Source organism: Chrysoperla carnea, chromosome 3, assembly GCF_905475395.1.
Source record: "Chrysoperla carnea chromosome 3, inChrCarn1.1, whole genome shotgun sequence".
In the NCBI taxonomy this organism is placed as follows: domain Eukaryota; kingdom Metazoa; phylum Arthropoda; class Insecta; order Neuroptera; family Chrysopidae; genus Chrysoperla; species Chrysoperla carnea.
The window spans coordinates 19,589,279-19,609,590 of record NC_058339.1 but is presented as its reverse complement, the minus strand read 5'-3'; the positions used below and the strand labels follow the sequence as shown (position 1 = coordinate 19,609,590).

General features: G+C 28.4%; 3 protein-coding genes across 5 annotated transcripts; 2 read left to right on the top strand and 1 right to left on the bottom strand.

The window, feature by feature from the left end:
• Nucleotides 1-168: 168 nt before the first annotated feature.
• Nucleotides 169-6,148, bottom strand: LOC123295061 (A-kinase anchor protein 10, mitochondrial). The gene is made up of 3 exons (XM_044876270.1): nucleotides 6,002-6,148; nucleotides 5,755-5,901; nucleotides 169-4,733 (listed from the first exon to the last, which is right to left on the bottom strand). Exons 1-3 carry the CDS (start codon nucleotides 6,021-6,023, stop codon nucleotides 3,226-3,228), a joined length of 1,677 nt encoding a protein of 558 aa, XP_044732205.1. The 5' UTR covers nucleotides 6,024-6,148; the 3' UTR covers nucleotides 169-3,225.
• On the top strand, nucleotides 6,005-12,844 carry LOC123295062. Of its 3 annotated transcripts, none has more exons than XM_044876274.1 (3): nucleotides 6,005-6,124; nucleotides 10,472-11,115; nucleotides 12,749-12,844. In XM_044876274.1, exons 1-3 carry the CDS (start codon nucleotides 6,086-6,088, stop codon nucleotides 12,819-12,821), a joined length of 756 nt encoding a protein of 251 aa, XP_044732209.1. In that variant the 5' UTR covers nucleotides 6,005-6,085; the 3' UTR covers nucleotides 12,822-12,844. The 3 variants fall into 3 exon arrangements, with proteins under 3 accessions (XP_044732209.1, XP_044732206.1, XP_044732207.1); XM_044876271.1 differs by lacking the exon at nucleotides 6,005-6,124 and adding an exon at nucleotides 8,870-9,160; XM_044876272.1 differs by lacking the exon at nucleotides 6,005-6,124 and adding an exon at nucleotides 8,870-9,160 and having other exon boundaries at nucleotides 10,472-11,119; nucleotides 12,749-12,797.
• Nucleotides 12,845-15,079: 2,235 nt separating this feature from the next.
• On the top strand, nucleotides 15,080-16,084 carry LOC123295790. Its single transcript, XM_044877248.1, has 2 exons — nucleotides 15,080-15,878; nucleotides 15,939-16,084. Exons 1-2 carry the CDS (start codon nucleotides 15,227-15,229, stop codon nucleotides 16,052-16,054), a joined length of 768 nt encoding a protein of 255 aa, XP_044733183.1. The 5' UTR covers nucleotides 15,080-15,226; the 3' UTR covers nucleotides 16,055-16,084.
• The last annotated feature ends 4,228 nt before the right edge of the window (nucleotides 16,085-20,312 follow it).

Here is a 20,312-nt window from a genome sequence, read left to right as displayed (position 1 = left end):
ATTTTACTTAATATATAATATGAAATCAATGCAATGAAATAATATGTACACAAATAAATTTTTATAAAATTGTAGCATTAAAATATATTTTTCTCTATATTTCTACATTATAATACATTCTACATTTACAATATGTTTTTTTATTTTTACAATTTAACTGCATTTATTAACAATTGTATTTACATTTGTTTATCATTAATGTTAGGGGTTTTTGTATTAAAAAAATAAATAATTGTGTTAATCTATATCATTGAATACCACTGTTTTCGCTATAATTAGTTATAATTTTAAACAGGATTTTGAGACTACCATTGTCTGGAATTAACCTCAGTAATTTATATTCATAATTATCAATTTAGATTCTTAAGAAAAATGACAGTGTTCATGAAGTACGTAAACGAAAATTAATGTAAGTATAAATTTTTAGGACATTTTAAGGAAAAGTGATTGTAATAAAAACTGGCATGGTTAAGACGAGTTAGTTTAATTCACAGACATAGAGATTAGACTAAGCAATATCCTCAAGAAATTGAACGCAAAGATGACCAATACTTGTCTCTGTAGCATATACATAGAGACCATCCGACTGGTCGTCATATACTTATCTTTCTTATAAAGTTCTGCTTTTATTTACTGTACAGTTAGATAGGAACGTTTAGTCCATTTTCTATGTCTATGGTTTTATTTAAATATAAAAATACGAAATATGTGCCCAAATGACTAGAATTGACAAAGAAAATCTATATCAAGACCAAGGAAGAACACGTAAGAGAAGTTTGGAAACTGTTACTATGACTATGTTACACTGTGATCTATCTGTGTGACGGTTTCTCGCATGGGATATTACTGACATTTAATCTGATTAGGTGTATTAGCTAGTTTGTGGACACACATCGCATACGATTATTATGATTATGATCAAAATTTATTAACTGTAGAGATATGTTTCCATTAAGGCAACGACGAGCCTTTGCCATATGTCTTCATACTTTACCGCAAGTCGAATATCAAAAGAATCTGTCAATTTTCACTAGTTGAGTAAAGTACAAATGAGCACCGCGACATCTAGCAACAAAATAACAAGTACACTTCGACCCATTTAAGTACTTGGATACTTCACGGCCATCGTCAGGCAGGAACGCGCGCGTTTGATGGCGCCCAACGTGTACTCGCTCCTTAGGGATTTTGTAATAAAATACTTTTTGATAAAAATAGTTATTTATTTTTAAGGACAAGTTGTTACCAATGGATAGCATGAACATTCAGATATTGAGTTATAAATTCCTGAAGTTAATTTTGAACATAGTTTAACATAAAATGGTAAAACATTGAAAACATGGTAAATATTAAGTAGTAGTCTAGTAGTGACGGTTAGAATACAAATATCCTCCAATGGAATATTGTGAATATAAACTAAATATTTAATAACGATCAACGTGTAGATTTTTACGATATGATCCCATATTTTCGCTCAAAACAATGAATTTGGTCAGGTTAAAACATTAAAGAGAGCAAAAGTACGTTAAATTTCAATACAAACTATAAAACTGCAATATATTACTGCAGTTATTGTCAAAGTCATTTTATAGTTATTACGTTTCTCAAGTTGTTTTTTTTCTTTTTTAAATTATTATTATTTTGAAGATATTTGTTGTAGTTTAACGTAGAGTATAATAGAAGAATTACAATAGAGTCAAAGTACAAGTGCCCAGCTAAAAACATGAAATAACAGTTATAAAATTGATCAAAATAACGCTTGTGTTCAAAAGATGTTTGATGTGAATTACTCTATTTTCTAATAACTTATTTAATATTTTCATTTTCTAATAACTTGTTTAGATCTTTATCTTACTCTCACTTTTGCTACAACAGCGTAATCCTTATTTTTTGTTTTTCGATGGACACTTTTCAATACACAAAGATGGTCCTCCTAATCTCTACACTCCATAATTTCACCGAGTGATCGGAACGGTTAAAATCGTAGTTTTTGTACTAATCCACTACATCTTACGATTTTTCATGTCATTAGAAATACCTAAAATAAATTGAAAAGGAGGGTGTCTGAATTATAAGTTACTTTCTTTTATTACAAAATAACAGCTGCCATTTTGCTTCCGAATATTATCAAGCTTGACTTTATTAACTAAACGCAGTCTAAAATAAAATATACAAGAAACAGAAATTATTTCTTCAAGAGTAATCAAAATTTAATTTATAAAGAATGTGTTTATGAATTCGGGCGTTATTTATAACGATTTAATATAGTTTTCAATATATTAAAGGGTCGTCTTGTGGAGCTGCAAATGCTAATCATACAAAAACTTTCCGCCTTTTTATTGGAAGACACTCGAAATAAATTTTAGCATAATTTTCCAATAATAATCTACGTGCAATTACACCAAATATTATGGAATGGAAATATGAAATATTTATAAGGTAACGTTAAAGTCAAAGGTATAAATAAACATATTTACTCACACACTTTTCATTCGGTAAAAAATGCTCAGTTTAATTTTAAAATCATTTAAATTCGATGAATATTCATTTAAATTTTGGTATACTAAATGTAATTTGAAGATGTGGAAGAAATATTCTTTGATAATTTTAAAGAAGATTTAACCTTTTGATGTTTTTTTTTATCAATAATGGTTATTAAGATGTTACTGTGCGATATCCATAAACATCATCGTATAAAGCCTCTTTCAATAAAGGTACCGAATTCTATTTGATTCTGTTTTACTATCATATCAGAGATAGATCCATTTATCAGTTATTTCCCGCAAATTTCGAGGATTAGCCCCTTAAAACAAAAGCTATAACCCCCAATAAATAGTTCATTACAAAAACCAACAAGATAAGAAAAAAAAATCAAAATAAAATTCATAAACTTCTAACATCATGTTTTCTAGACTTCAATCCCCTTCCCCCCCTTTTACATATCGTCACGCAAAGAAATACCTTTCCATCTTCCCAGTATGCGAAAGTAATTTACCGAATTATATTTATAGAAATTATTTTTACATATTTTTACCTAAACGGTAAGTATCGTCAAGCATACAATAAATATCTTCATGAAAAAACACAAAGAATCATTCCTTAAATCTTCACAAATTACACTCTGTAGAATTCGTATCGTTTCGATATAATTCGTTTATCTTAACATATTTCAAAAAAAAATGTAAAAAACGGTTCAATTCCCATATAAATATTTTAAAATGATAATTCTCAAAAAGGCGATTCATTTAGTGTTAATCTGGTAATATCTTTAACAATCATTTCAGCTATTTGCCATGCCATTTCCTCTTTTTCCTTATCTTCTTGTAAATTAACTAATCGTTTAATAACATTGCCAAATTTTGATTCACTACGTTTATCCGGTTCGGGTTCAATATCAGTCTCAAAACGACCCAATTCAGTTACTCTACCTAATTGTAACCCTGTTTGTTTCCTACGCCACAAAGAATCAGGATCATACAAATATTTGGTGTCAATGCTCATATCAGTTTCACCATTCCTACGTTTTTTCGATTTAGTTGATGATAAATCTTCCATTGCTAATAAAGTATTATGGGCTGATATGCTACTAATTTCACTACTTGAATCTGAACCAATTCGTCGATGTCGACCAGGCAAATTAGTCATTTGTATTGTACTTATTAAATCTGATAAATATTTAAAAAATAATTGTGATGATAAAAATGATTTTAAAAAGTTCTGTTCTAAAACAATTTCAACTAATTTTAATGGTTTATCAAAACATGTGACTTGTAATCCATTTTCATCACAAATATTTTGTTCGATATCAAAACGAATAACGTCTGGAAAACCTAATGGATTCGTTGCTTGCAATGAAAAATATTTATCATATAAAATAATTGCATCCTCCTGTATTTGTTGATTATTTAAATTTTGATTAGTTTTTAAATTATGTCGAAAATTTGTAATTGCTATCCAAAATTCTAAAAGATTTCTACATTGTTCCTGTTCTAAGAATTCCATAAAATAAAACAGTGCTGTTTCATTGTATAAAATATCAGATAATGTTATATTACCACTAGTTAATAAATCCACTTGATGTTTACAATGAAAATTACTACGTAAAAAATCGTTATAAAAATCATTTTCCATTATATGAAAAACAAATTGTTGCGCTTTATCAAAACAATCACACGTTAAACAGACACACAAATTTTCAACAATTCGTTGTCGCATATCTTCTGGACATCGAATTGAATGAGATGCATCTGTCGCTATATACTTTTTGTATATTCGAGTTGCATCCGCAATGATATCTTGATGTAGCTTCATTTTATTAGTACTTAATTTAAAATCTAAATTATCACATTGACTAGGAGTAACATTAAAATTATTTGGTTCATTTGGTGACTCTATTGAAGATACATTGTTTATGTTATAAGAGTACTCAAATAAACTACCAGAATCGGCAGTAAATGAATCACAGTCTGTGCTAACTGATAAACTGTCATGTGATACGGATGGTATCGGTCGAGGTGTTTCTAATTCATCGCGTGTCAAACATATTTTAAATGATATATCTGAATTTTGTAATGATGAACGAAAACTTTCCACGTCCAACCAAAATTTGACATAATTTAAGGCACCTCGAGTATCTAAATATTGTATGAAATAACTTAACGCACCTTTATCGTTCAGTACCTCGAGTAATGTTTTAGATAATCGGGAATTTTCTGAATTAAATGTTGTAAAGTCATCTAGAAATTAAAACCAATAATAAAAATTATTCATTCTATGTATAATCAACGAGGATACTAAATAATATTAAATTTCTGAATACCAGCATTAAACTTTGCCAAATACTTACTTTTCTGTGATAAAATTTGACTAATTCTAAGAATGATAAGGCTTTTGGTATCGAAACGGTCGTGTGTGTTAACACAAAAGTTAACCTAATATACAGGATGTCCCATAAGTACGGCACGCTTTTCATCAAGTAGAAAATAAAATTCTAAGATGAGAGTGCTCTTCCATTTTTTGATGCGATGCACGGATAGTTAGCTATTAATTAAAATAGGCAGCATCTTAACGTCAGGTCCGTGGTCTTTTTACGTAGACCACGAAATCCGTTGTCGGAGCTGATGAAAAATTAATAGTATTTGCCTGTGACTGTGTTAATTCACTGATCCACGAGTTGAACATGCCTTTAAGCTCCAAAAATTTAGATAATATTCTATTCACGCTAATCATTTAATCCAAATTATCTTAAGGCGAGACTCACGTTAAAAACACGATAGTGTTCGAATAGCCTGGGTCATATTTTTTCCAGGGACTGTAATGGCCAAAACACGAGTTGTATAAAACTAAGTGGCATTTTAGATTGCTTGCCTTTTCTTGAGGTGAGGACTATCGTAATGACAACGGTTTTCATTATCAAAAACATATTACAAAGGACTTAGGAGACAAATCCTACCAAAAAGAAAAGAACGGCGTTTTATAGGTGTGCTATCTCACCCGATTGCCAATGATTCCTTTGCCTTTATGCCTTTATGTTTGCACTCTTTAAACATTTGTGTTTTTAAAAAAAATCAAGTATTTTACGTATGAATGAATAACAAGAGGGGTACGCAGTATGAAATAGCTTTACGCTGATAATTAAATCTAAAAAAAACCGGATGTAAGTACGCCCCCCAAGTATGCAAAATTTGATGCTAGTTGCCAGAAATTATGATCGTTATTCTTATTCGGGGAATATTTATGTACATTAAAATTACGTACCAATTTTACCTATTTCGGATGCGAACAAAGTTTGTAAACAGGATAAATTTTTTTCATTGTTTACGTTATTAATTACTTGAATTTTTTCTGAACTTTCATTACATGTATTTACAATTATATTGTTCTTTCCTTGTTTTCCTTTCTGACCTATATTTAAAAACAAAAATTTAATATGTAAGCTAATCGAATGATAAAAAAACAAGCATTGTAAGAATATTTTTAAATGATAAAATTCATTCGTATTTACCAGTTTTTCTCCAAAAATTCATTATCAATTATTTTGACATTGACAATTGTAACAGCGTCTTTATAAATAGACGCGAATAGGATAATGTCATCGTATCAAAAAAGTTATTTAATTACATTATTAGTAAGTAATACATTTATATTGTTATAAACTAATTTGGAAAACCTACTAAAGTGGAAAAATTTCTAATATACTTTTATAACATTTAACACGTCATATACAAAAGTCAAAACTGCGAAACCGAAAACTAACATGAAGATTGTTTTGGTTCAATAATAATAAACAACAATACCAACATTAGAAAAATACATATTTGTTTATTCGTAGTTGATTTCACATCCTTTTTTTCTTTTCTTTTTGTTTGTTTGTATAAATGGCGCGATTACCAATAATTGATCTTTTTTAAATAAGATATACTTCCGTTTTAAACTAATTAGGCCCAATTATGAGGCATATTGTCACTTCTGCCACTTTTTATTAGAAATTTTTTTAAATTTTTAAATGAATTTCTAATAGGCTATATGTATAATTGAAAATTACTTTTAAATATTTTAAATTATTATTTCCTCATTTTCTAACACACTTTTTTACACTATTTCATTTCCCTTTTTTCCTTTCCTAGTCCTTTTTTGCTCACTTGTACATACCTACTTAATCTAAAATGACGTATGGATTTAGGAAATTTATTTAAGTGAAATTTCACCTTATCGATTTTGCATAAATAAATATTAATGAATGTTATCATTAGAATTAAGTTTAAAAACTTGACCATAAACTCAGTAGAGTTCAAGGACTTCGCAATTTCTAAAATTAATCTATTAATATAATTTTAATTATAAAAAAATATTATCAATTATAAAATAAATAAATTGTAGTTTAAAAAAAACAAAAGAAAACACTTTATTGCATTTAAAAGTGGATAATAATTTTAATTGTAATTTAAAATTCAGGAGGGCTCTCTACATCCATTCTTCAAATTAGCTGTTTCGACAGATATCGTGCTTTGATTTTTGTAGTTTTCGGGCCAAAATTACCTTATATACTGAGTTTTATCGAAATTGGAGATAAAAAATTTTTTTCGATTTTTTGCAATTTTTTTAAGAGGTACCCTTTGAAAAAATCGAGAAAATCGGGAAAAAAAATTTTATTTTAGAATTTGATGAAAGTCGGTGGATGGGGTAATTTTGATCCAAAAAGTATAAAAATTCGGTTAATTTAATGGTTGGATGCAGAGTTTCTGAGATATCACAATATTTGGATCGATTTTAGCCCGTATCTCTAAAACTATTCAACCAGTCATCAAATGCACCCGATTTTTGTACTTTTTAGGTCAAAATTACGTTATATACTGAGTAGGTATTATCGAAATTGGAGATAACAAAAATTTTTCGATTTTTTGCAATTTTTTTAAGGGGTACTGTACCCCTTTGAAAAAATCGAGAAAAATGAAAAAAAGGAATTTGTTTTGGAATTTGATGAAAGTCGGTATACGGGGTAATTTTGATCCAAAAAGTATAAAAATCGGGTTTATTTAATGATTGGATGTAGATTTTCTGAGATATCGCAATATTCGGATCGATTTTAGTCCGTATCTCAAAAACCATTCGACCAGTCAACAAATGCACCCAATTTTTGTACTTTTTGGGTTAAAATTACCTTCTATACTGAGTTTTATCGAAATTGGAAATAAAAAAAATTTTTCGATTTTTTGCAATTTTTTTAAGGGATACCCCTTTGAAAAAATCGAGAAAATCGGGAAAAAAAATTTTATTTCAGAATTTGATGAAAGTCGGTGGATGGGGTAATTTTGATCCAAAAAGTATAAAAATTCGGTTAATTTAATGGTTGGGTGCAGAGTTTCTGAGATATCACAATATTTGGATCGATTTTAGCCCGTATCTCTAAAACTATTCGACCAGTCATCAAATGCACCCGATTTTTGTACTTTTTAGGTCAAAATTACGTTATATACTGAGTTTTATCGAAATTGAAATAAAAAAATTTTTCGATTTTTTAAGGATTTTTGAAAAAATCGAGAAAAACGCAAAAAAAAAATTTTGTTTTGGTATTTGATGAAACTCTTTTTTTTAATGATTCGAAATATTAGTTTTTTGTCAAAAACGATAATTCTCCTTCACTGGAAAAAATTAAAATGACCATTTTCACACGCTTCTCCCATGACATGTGTTAAAATGTCATAGGTTTTTAATTACTTGTAATAAAAGTTTCGGAGATTTCTTAATATTCTAATTTCGTGACCCAGCTACCTTGATATAAATTTTATTCATGAATTTTAGAATTAAAAATGTTTAAAAAAAACTTGACCATAAAATAGAGTTCAAGGATTTTTGTTACCATTGATCTATTGACATAATTTAATAATTATTTTATCTTATTGCAATAAGATGGTACATATTTACATAATTTACAGCTGTAACACCATCCAAATAACATGACCACATAAATTACCACTAAAATATATCACACATTAAAAATAAAAAAAATCCGTTATTTAGGTAAAATAATTATTACGGTAAATTCAAAAAGAGAAAGATATGGCCTTGTTATTTTACAAACTGCATTAAAACGGCAAAATTATTGTTGTAAGTAATATAAAAAAGAATTTGAGGCCATCGAACTTTGTGGTCAGTTCGTACTCGGCCAAAGAGTCAACAAAGAGAGATGAAAAGTGTATGGAATACTTTTTCCTTCAATAATAAAAAACTTTGTTTACTTATTATCGAATATTGTGGGAGACACAACTTCAAACAAAACACAACACTTAAGTTTGAACAATTGTTTAGTGTGGAAACGATTACAAATGTTAAATAATTCAACCTGGAGATTGATTGATCAATTGTGATTGCCAATATTGTTTTTTACAACAATAGCTTATGTTGTTAGATACTTAAGTGTGTGTTTTTGCTTTTTAAATAGACAATCATGTTTACAACAATGTTAACGATTGTTAAAGTAATTATTGTTGCTAGTATATGTGTAACAATAGCACAAGCGAGACCAAAAAAGCATCGTTATGACAATAATAAACCGAAAAAAGAAGAATATGATCAAAAACAAACTGGCGATTATAATATTCGATTACATTTGAAAGATTTTCAAATTATTGCTTTATTAAATGATGGATTAGGTGACTTAGGGGTGAGTTTAAAATTTTCGTGTTTTCATTAATTTTTAAATTAGAAAGTAGTTGATCAAAAACTCGATGTAAAAATCTTTAATATATTCACCAAGATTGTAATTTGAAATACTCTTTTAAATAAGCAAAATTTTAAAAAAATGCATTCATTTCACATCTTTAGAGTAATTGAATCATAGTTTTTTTTTATCCGTATATTCCTGTAATGAATGGAGTTCTCGGACTAACAATTTGCACATTCTGCTTCAATGCGTAAATGCGGTAGATTGTATTTGATTTCTGCTGAATTTGTTAAGTTTTGGGAAGTTTTACTTTGAGATATGTAGTTATATAAATTTTACTTCAATGACGGGACTTCACGGCGAAAAATAAACCATTTTATATGTTTATACCATAGTTTTTATGATTTGTTTTTTGGCAGAATTATAATTATGGATTATATTTTGAATTTGGTAGAGACTTAGATCAGGAATGAAAAATTTAAAATGTACTATCTACCAAGAATTGGATTTGTTAATTATAATGTTACGAGTTGTCGATAAATATTTGTACGATACTTTTTAAAATAATTTTTTTTTGAATTTTTTTCCACCATACTAATTTTACGAATTTTGGTTTTTAACTACTTTAACCAATACAGCCTGAAATAAGCAAAAAGTGTTAAACGATCTCTAAAGGTCATGTTGACCATGGCGCCGTAGATATTACATACCAGGAAGTAAAGTTTCAAAATCGCGGGGTTTAAAAATATGAGCTATCATTTGAAAATTTCAATTTTCCTTTGAAATAACATTCAAGGTCAAGATCAAGATCATTTTTCAGTTCGTCTTTAAAAAAGCTTCTTTGCCCTGAGAAAAATAACTTATACTGTACTTTTTGGGCAGTTTTTTGTACAAATATAGTATTAATATCATACGCATAATCAGAAGAGCCTGTATATATACTTGTCTTATTCGCTCTCAAAAACTATGATTTTAAAGGTAAATTAATATATTTAAAAGTTTTGAATTAGGTATTATTTCTTCGAAACTAAATGGTACGAAACGTGCATTCCTACGGGTTTCCATAATGATCAGACTCATAAATCCGTATTTATAGATCTTGAGTCGATAATAGCGTTTAATTTTTATGATAATTTGGAGGATTGGTAATAAAGAAAAATAAGATCAAGTTTGAACTGTGTTTTTTGTAGTTCGGGCGTCAAATTTTTCTACTGTATAAAGTTTTAATTATTCGAAACCGCTATGAAAATTACTGGATTAAAATATTTTAGATTCAAATCAAAAATGTAATTCAAACTTTTCTTGTTCTAGGATTACGACTATAATTACGATTATTCAGAATTAACAATCAAACCAGTCTTGCCAGTATTTACAACACCATCTTCTGTACCAACATCATCGACCACATTAGCAACTTCAAATCCAGAGAAAAATAGCACATTGAGCAACGTAACCGAACAACCAACATCAACAACAAATGAACCATTAGATCTATCCACAACCGCATCAACTGGACCAACAGAAAATTTAAATGAACAACAAAATTTAAATGTAACAAAACTTGAGAATAATTCGTCAAAGCCAGAAAATTCAACTCAACCAGATTCTGATATAATATTTTTACATAACAATACAAAACCATTAGATAATGAAACATTAATTGCTGTTCAAGTATTGTATGAAGCATTAAATGGTAATAATTTAATAAAAAGTGCCGTACCAATTGGTTTTGAAAGTAATAAAATACCATTAGCTGAAAAAAGTGAGCTTAGCAATAAAGAAAACACAACAGCTATAGTTATTGAAGATGTTACCGAATTGCCAAGTTTATCCAATCAAACTACTGTATCATCATCGGTTGATTCAAATTCATTGCAAAAACGAAGACGGTGTATCAATGGTTATCGAAAAGATAAACTAGGTAGATGTCGACGATTAAGAAGACCTGGAATACCGTAGGTATTTTTACACATATTTCAATTATTTATTTATAAGAATATATTAAGGATGTACAAGCGCCAAACCAATTTTGGATAAAAGGCTTGATTTTTTATATAAAATAAAAAATTCAAAAATCATCTAAGTTGAAAATAAGGTACAAATAATTTCAACCACAAATCTAAACTTGCATTGGCGCTCGTACTACCTTAAAAGAATCTGAAACGGTCTTAATTTTGACGAACAAGAATGTACATCACAAATATAAATTGGTAAGAGTATTAATTATTAGTATTAACACACTTTGGACGACTCTGGCGTCGAAGATTTCTTGAAACTGAATCACCTCCAGTACTGAATGGCATTATTAGACTGATCCGAGTACCCGGCTACTCTGACAAGAAGACGGGCAAGGTAATAGGTATAGAAGAAGTTCCCCTCGCTTATTAAGACTGTGATTTCCATAGCATAGCCTACAGAAATGCCCTGAGAGGTATCTGCGTTAATTATGGACTAGGCAGAATGCTTATAATACTTCGCCAGAAGGTATCTGAAGCTCTAAGAAACGAATTTTTCTAAATACAGAAGGCAAATTGGACCTATAACTATTAAACTCTATTTAATCTAAATGATATTAAATATCCGTAAATATTAAACTCAAACAAAAACTGATTGTATAGTGAAATTGATTTTCTTCAATTTTAGTTTTAATACAAATTTTAAACTTTACAAATATTTAATGTTTAAACTTTACGAAGGCTAAATTTCGAAGGCGATCTTTTTTGAAAAAGTGAAACTAAATAATTTTGATTAAATTTCTTTTGTTATGTATTGATATTTTTAATTTTATACGAAATTCATTCATATTCAATAAAACAAAATAAAAAAAAAACGTAATGACCTCCTGACCTAATTCTCTATCTGATTTTACATTGAGCTGTTTTTTTACAATATAAATTGGTTTCGTAAAACTAAATTTCGTCCTTAACAAAATTCAAATTTGGAAAAATCAATACTAAAAGTATTTTTAAGAAAAAAAACCCTTAAAAAAAGTATTTTTAAGAAAAAAAATTCTCTATTACTCTATGTAAGAGCTCGAGGCGCTCAGGCTATATGGACTTATTTGAATACAAAGTCATTAGGGATGCCACCTTTCCAGATTTGATCGGGAGACTCCCGAAATTGTGTAGTCTCTCCCGAAAATGACAACCGAATCCCGCACTGATTAAATACAATCCATATAAAACTCCAATTTCTTGAACATCTTAACTTGAGCATCTAAAGCTTTTTTATCTCGTCATACTTTTCAGTACAGTTAAAATAAATAATGATTTTACAATTAAAATAAATAAAAAAAGTATTATATTAATACAAGGCAAAAAAAGTGTATTATATCAAAATATGGTGGAAGCGATGGTAAGAAAAGCAGTCTAGTTTTAAAACTGCCACATTTCTATGCTTTGTCATAATATTGTATTGTCATTCAACTTACACATTACCCTGTGATTTGAAACTTTCTATAATACTATCGGAAAGTATCTTAATTTTCAAACACAGAATTTACCAACATAGAACAGATAGAGAAGACAGGCAGCCGTGAATAAAACAATATTATAATAAAAACTATATAAAAATATGAATTCTTTGCAGATTTGAAGTACAACTTGGTAGATTGGCATCAAAAATAAGAAGAGCAGGAGTGTCAATGGTTAAAAAACCATAATAATTTTATTCCTCAATTAGCCATTAAAACTTTTTTTAATATAATTTTATTTATTGTATTTTAATTAAATGTATTTTTGTGATATTTTGTAAAATTAATAAAAATTTATAATATTTTATAAAATATTCAAATTAAATATTTATTTACCTTTTTTATCTTATCCCCACCTTAAGTCTTAAATTCTGCTGGCGTTGTGATGTTGTGAAATGTGCAAAACAAATAAATGATAGTCGACTAATCAAATTAAAATTTTTCGAGCAAGAATTAATTTCCAGGAATCTGAAAATGGTTTCAATACTGTAAATATATAATAAATAATGGGCCCTAAATGCGTGTAATCCGAGTTTTCCCAGGAGGCTTACATAACTTTTGGGAGCCAAATAACTGCGAAATTTTTGCGAAAAATTTTGTACAGATGTTCGTCACATAAAGCCGTGGCAAGATGATTTACGAAAACTAAAAAAAAATAAAAACGTCTCTACTTATACATTTTTTATAAAAAAAAATACCACGTTGATACAGAAAGGTTCGCCACATACAAAGAAATCATCCCTTTAAAATTTATCTATACCTATGCTGGAGAAAACCATTTCAAAATTCGTTGCGTGGTTTAGAAGGAGTTATCGAATAACAAGTAGACAGACAGGAGGCGCGGATAACAAATTTTTTTGTTAATGTTTCCTTGATAAAATGAGTGATCATACAACTCGCTAGCTCTATTAGAAGAAAAGCTATGAGCGAAAAAGCACTCCGAAATACTAACCTAAATGCGCCACTGGTTGTGATTATGTTATTTTCTACTGACTGCAACAAAAACAACATGCTAAACAGAATAATTAAAATATACCTAATTGGTAATTTAGCGATTGGAACACGTAAAACATGTAATAAGAAGTAGAATTAAAATTGTAAGAATCGTCCACTGAATAAATAAATAATAAATAAATCAAATAATTTAAATAAGTAAAATATATTTCAAATAGCTAACATATGGGGGTCATTAATTAAAATTTAATATAAAATCACCAAAATACGGAACTTTACTCACAAGTGCGGATCCAACGAAGAGTGGTGAAGGCGTAGATACATGAAATTACATGAGCGTATTTTATGTAAATTAAAAATCTTAGTATTATACTTATTTATTAATTTGGCTCTAACTCTGCGGCCAGGTACGAAGGCGAACACCAAACAAGAACGGAATGAGGCAAGCATCAAATGGCTAACAGGCTTGCACAAAGCTAATCGAAGTTAACAGTGTAGCAAAACGGATTAATCAAAGAACAGCTTGAATGTCACTATGAATCACGCATCTTGTTCCTTGGTTGCACCTGGATGCTCTAATTGAATCCGTAAAAATATCACCTAGGTGATATTTTCAAGTGCAAAGGATAAATCGATAAAAATTTTCCAATACCCGTGAAGAGCCAAAAATAGTCCAACAACGGCAACAAACTACTCCTCCAGATAAATATGACATGAGAATCATTCACAAACCATTCTAGGTAGGAATTTCGTTACCATAACATAATTAAATAGACATTTTCTAAAAATAAAAAATTAAGCCTTGGCCATTTGATTTTATTTATGGTTCTTAGGTATTTCTGTTTTGGAACTTAATGTAAGTTTCGCCAACGACACACGTATTGTTCCGGATATAGTTACTTGTTTATTTAGGCAATGATATTTCTTGGATTAAATTTGTTAAATTTGCTTTTAAATAATAAATATTTGCCTTCGAACTAGATTGAAATATAAATATTGCCGAAGATAATAAATGAGAAATCTAGGATATTTCTGTGCAGTCCGCCACCAAATTAGCAACGAGTAACATACATAATAAGCGTAATTACGATTAGCTAATTCATATTGATGATGACTACTTGGTAGTCGAAATGCGTATTTATAAAATACAAAAAACCGATCAAGGAAATTGGGGCAAAATCGAAATTTATTTAGATTGAAATAGTTTTGTGAAACGGAATCCTATAACAAATAAAATTAATATTCTTCGCAATATCAGTAATTAATTTAGATAAATCCAGTTATATTCACAGAAAGAAATTGATATTTTTATTTCTTGAATTTCTTTTATTTTTAGTATTATACTTGAATATGTTAAGTATATCAATTAAATGTAAATTATATTGAAAAGAAAAAAATTTTTATTGCATATTTAATATTTATAAAAAAAAAAAATTAATACTTTCTTAGTATTAAAAATAATAATAAACAATATTAAATCAGGCCAACAAGCGGTAAATACAACAATTTAATTTATATATTGATGAAGATGTGTACCTTCTGCATTATCAGGAGGTTGTAAATATTCTATATGTGATAGTTCAATTCAGTTCTTGAACAGATACCATATTAACAACATCACGCGAATCTAGGAAGCAAAAATGAAGATTAAGAAACAATTAATACATGCAATTACAATCCTATTTATGATAACTGTGATTGGAATAAATAGTGCTGCAGTTAAATATGATCAACGACAAGAAGGACAAGTAAATGTTCGTGCTGATTTAGAAAATTTTGTTGTATTAATAATACCAACATCGACCGGATCTGGTCTTAGTTTATTTGATTTATTAACTCGAATGATACCACATAAAGGTGATTCGAAAAAGAGCAAAAATCATGATGATATTGAAAAATCAATTGAATCTGATGAAGAATTAAAACATTTTATTGAATCAAAATCAGCGGCACCATATCGTGTAGATATATCACGAACTCGAAGTCATTTGGCTAAATTACATCCCGAATTATTGCCAGTGAATGAGGAAATACTAATATCACCAACAATTCAAGTTAAGAAACTGGAAAATGCTACCGAAGAAAATGAAACTCCAAGTGTACGAAGATTTCGAAAAGCAATAGTTCAAGTACCTGATGAATTATATATAACTGGAGAAATTAAAGGTGAAAAATTTGAGAAACAACCGATTCCTATTAGTGAATTAAATATTGATCAAGAAGCACAAACTTTAGCGATGGAAACGGATTTAATTATTGAAGATAGTAACCAATCAGGTCCTGCATTTAATGGTAAGTAATTTTGAACTTAGTATTTGTTTATTTCTTAATTTGGTTTATTTATTTTGTTAGAAAAACAAGCAAAAGATGAACCAGAACAACTAATTTTACTTGGTGCTTTAGAACAGTGTGGTCCAGGACGTAGACGAGATGATCACGGAGTCTGTAAATTTATTAATGATAATTAAAATTTATTTATAAATTAATTATTATCAATATGAATGATCTATGTGCTATTTATAAATATTTTTGTGTATTTATTTTATTTTTATGGGTGATATTTATTAATTATATATTATAATTTATTTTTATCAATTAGATATAATATTTTTAAGATTGTAAAATGTGCCAAATATTTTATTATGATTTTTCAATAAAAAATTTTTTTTAAAAATAATTATTTATTATTCATGATCATTTTTTAATTATCAATAAAAAACAATAATGTTTTTTATAAGTTGTTCAATTAAAAGTATTTAATCCCATTTTTATGTAAAAATCCTGCCCATCTTATGGTTGGTGATAAGATAAGAATTTTATTTTCTCTACGAAAGGTTTAAAATACAAATTTTTGAAATGTCACATAAACCTCCCTATACTACTACTATAAATAAGAGTTACCCCCCGGAACTTCGCACCCGAGATACACTTTTCAGTTACTTTGCGTTGCTCAGTCGCGTAAAAAATAGCCAAAAATTTTCGAAAAAAATATTGAATGCTTCCATCTTTATCTATGTTGTAATTTTAATACCTACCTTGCTTTAGTATGTTTAATACATATACAGGACGCTTTTTTAAGTTGCCATATACTTGAAACTCGAAAAATAACTTTTATCGCTAAAAATGCTTCAAGCGAAAAATGTTGCGTGTATAGGCGCACGTCTTATGCAGACATTAAACTTGACCTAGGTTTTTAAGCTCAATGAAAAGCTCACTCTACTCCATAACTGGTTATCGATAGTTGGACATTTTAAATGAGAAAGTTGTTATTGATTAAAAAAGTAACATTTTTTGTTCGAAACTTTTTTCCGCAAACCGTTTAGTTTAAGCTAAAAAGGCTGTAAAGTTTCTGCGAAATCAAGACATTCTTTTTGCTATCGATTACTGTCTTAACTATTCGGCTTGCAAAGAAATGTTTCAAATAAAATTTATAAAAAACAACTTTTTAATTTAAAGCGTTCATCTAATGTTTGCCAGTTATGAATCAGAGTGAGGTTTTAATTCAACTCGAAAGTTTAGATCGAATTCGATCCTAATATAAGATGTGTGCCTTTTTAACTAACATTTTTTGTTTGAAGCATTTTCCTGGATTAAATTTATTTATCGAGTTTCAAGCATATGTCACACCCTGTATAATTTATGTTAAAATGATTAGGGTAGCTCTTTTCTAGCACTGCAGTAAAAAATTATTAACTTATAACATTACCCATGCTATACGTATATACACAATTATAGCATACAACCAAGTTTTTTTACTTGTACTGTAGTGTGACTACTACTATCGAACACAATACAAGTAAGAAATGCACATATATACTAGGATGAAAACACACATATACCATACACAAAACCGTACCTTAATATAAAATTGACTAAATAAAAATTTCATTTGAGCCAGTAGAGAAAATTTGCATAAATAAATTATTTTTGTTAAATTTAAACCCCATATCGAAACATTTTTATTTTTTGGATATGTAATTTGGGTGCCACACCAGACTAGAAACCAATCCAACTACATTTTTTAAAAAACTTTCTTTTAAAAAAATAAATAAAATATATTAGTTTTTAAAAATCTTTTTTATTTATATCCATTTTATATTCTTGGCTTTTGGAGAATATACAAAACACTGCTATTTAACTTCTGTTGCAATTGTAATAAAAAAAACATAAATATAAATTAATGTAACCATTAAAAATGAATAAATAAATAATAATAATCATATTCATTAATTTAAATTTAAGTTTTCATTGTTTACAGTTTATTATCTAATCTACCATTTTTATTTCTAGTTTTCGGAGAATTTCTTGTAAATAATGGAATCAGCATATTCTGAATTTGTTGATTTTGTGATCTATATGCAAAATGAAAATAAAGATATATAATTGGAATCTTTAACGATACTTAATTTCTTTTGTTTATACTTACAATAAAAACTGTTTAATATTTGAACTTTTTTCAGTAGTAGTTTCAACAGTGGGTCGACTCACATAAATTGGTGGATAATCATCTTCCAAAACTGGGTCAACAATATTTGTCGCATTTTGTTCATTAAACAAATCACTTGATCCCAGTGAAGCTAAACTTTCTGGGGATCCAACGATAAAAATTAATCCATCAATTGCAATTCGATAGTTTTCAGTACCATTTTGTCGTTCATCATGAATTTCCAAATCACTACAATCTTCTGGATCAATATCACTTGACTTGTTTGGTAATTTTTTTAATGAATTTGCTGCTGGAGCTGTGTTTACAAAAAACAATTTACTTTCAATTATTATAATGAAAATCAACGACAGTTTAATGAATCGATTCATTTTCAATCTCAATCAATAAATTAATTCTTATTGTTTGTTCTCGATGTTTGATTGTTTGAATAGCACTTGAATTAATGTAGTTGTAAATGCATTTTATGTAATTTTGAAATTCAATGCAATTCTATCAGTAGAATTGTTAGAGGGGCTTTGAACTTGTATGTATATTAGATCTTCTTCTTTATTGGAGGCCGTTTAACAGGTTTCTATTACCTTGCTAAATATAATAATTATCGTGAACTTTTCTTAACTGCATGTGAAATAAGTACAAATCATTTCTCTAATCGATAAACTATAACGTTATATTTAATTGGTCTTTCTCTTTTGATATTTAGGGCAATGGATTGTTTATGTTAATTTTTGTAAAAATATTTTACTGTTGACATATTAATATTATTTTATTTATTTTATAAGTGATAAATTTTTTTGTAAATAATATATGTTAAGAATCAGAATATATACTAGGCGCTTCATTTCAATCGAAGCACCTAAACTTCTTCTAAAATACAAATACTTAATACTGGTCGTTGACAGAGCCGTTACGAGGGTACATAGCGCCGGTGGCAAGTATTTATTTTGCGTACTAGTCTGTACATTTAATTGATAAACTTTTTAAATTTATTCAAATGATAGAGTATCAAATAAAAGTATTGTGTTATCAAAAAAGTCGAATTTTTTAACTTTTTGACGTCATCAGAATCCAAAAAATTTGATTTTGCTCTATCGCACCCAAATTTTATCCAATTTTGATAAACTAAATATGTAATCCCACTAAATTTGGGTCATACTTTTTGTGATCAAAACTAGCCTAGCTCTAATAGATTTCAAGATTGTGGAGTCCTGGTCCCAGAATTAAGCACATAATTGATAGCTAGCGAAAAAATGACATCACAGCTGAAAAAATGACCCAAAATTAGTGGGTTTCAAAAAAATTTCAATAAGATCGTATCAAATTTGCCTGTGTTATCAAAAAAATCGAATTTATATACCGAAATTATATATTTTTTAACTGTTGGGTTGGGTTGGGTTTAAAATAAAAAATTTAATTTTGCTCTATCACATCCAAAATTTATCCAATTTTAATAAATCAAGTATGTAATCCTACTAAATTTGGGTCATACTTTTCTTACTTAATTTGTGATCAAAATTAATCTAGCTATAAAAGATTTCAAGAATGTGAAGTCCTCGTCCCGGAATTAAGCACATAAGTGATAGTTAGCAAAAAACTGACATCAAAGCTGAAAAGTTCGAGCCAAAATTAGTGGGTTTCAAAAAAAATTCCAATAAAATCGGATCAAATATGGCTCTGTTATCAAAAAATGAAATTTTTTAACTTGATGACGTCATCAGAATAAATAAAATTTAATTTTGCTCTATCACATCCAAATTTTATCCGATTTTGATAAACCAAGTATGTAGTCCTACTAAATTTGAGTCATACTTTTCAAATTTGTGATCAAAATTAACCTAGCTCTAATAGATTTCAAGAATGTGGAGTCCTGGTCCCGGAATTAAGCACATAAGTGATAGCTAGCGAAAAAATGACATCACAGCCGAAAAGAATGACCCAAAATTAGTGGGTTTCAAAAAAAATATTGCAATGAGATCTAGATTTCATTTTGAAGCTCTTTTACCAAACTCTTTCATTATCAATGGGAGATCAAGGGCAGTTTTCTACCCTAATCTTGAGTTCGTGCTTCAAAGTCTTTATTTATATTTTGTTTTTTATTGTAGGTGTATAATTAATCTATCTATAAGTTTATCAATACGTAAGTGTTTCTGCTATTGCTTTGCCTAGTAAGTTTATGATTGATGATTTTAACGTTAAATAAATATTGTAAAAATTAACTAACTTTATACAATTACAACTATTTAAACTTACAAAATTTTGGATGAATGACCCTCAATAAATCG

Bases quoted from the DNA above. Each gene is read 5' to 3' on its own strand.
- LOC123295790 (XM_044877248.1), top strand. From the start codon at position 15,227: ATGAAGATTAAGAAACAATTAATACATGCAATTACAATCCTATTTATG. The intron at 15,879-15,938 runs GTAAGTAATTTT...TTATTTTGTTAG, and splicing joins ATCAGGTCCTGCATTTAATG to AAAAACAAGCAAAAGATGAA.
- LOC123295062 (XM_044876271.1), top strand. From the start codon at position 8,945: ATGTTTACAACAATGTTAACGATTGTTAAAGTAATTATTGTTGCTAGT. The intron at 9,161-10,471 runs GTGAGTTTAAAA...TTCTTGTTCTAG, and splicing joins ATGGATTAGGTGACTTAGGG to GATTACGACTATAATTACGA. The intron at 11,116-12,748 runs GTAGGTATTTTT...AATTCTTTGCAG, and splicing joins TTAAGAAGACCTGGAATACC to ATTTGAAGTACAACTTGGTA.
- LOC123295061 (XM_044876270.1), bottom strand. From the start codon at position 6,023: ATGAATTTTTGGAGAAAAACTG. The intron at 5,902-6,001 runs GTAAATACGAAT...TTTTAAATATAG, and splicing joins GAATTTTTGGAGAAAAACTG to GTCAGAAAGGAAAACAAGGA. The intron at 4,734-5,754 runs GTACGTAATTTT...TTTAATTTCTAG, and splicing joins ATCCGAAATAGGTAAAATTG to ATGACTTTACAACATTTAAT.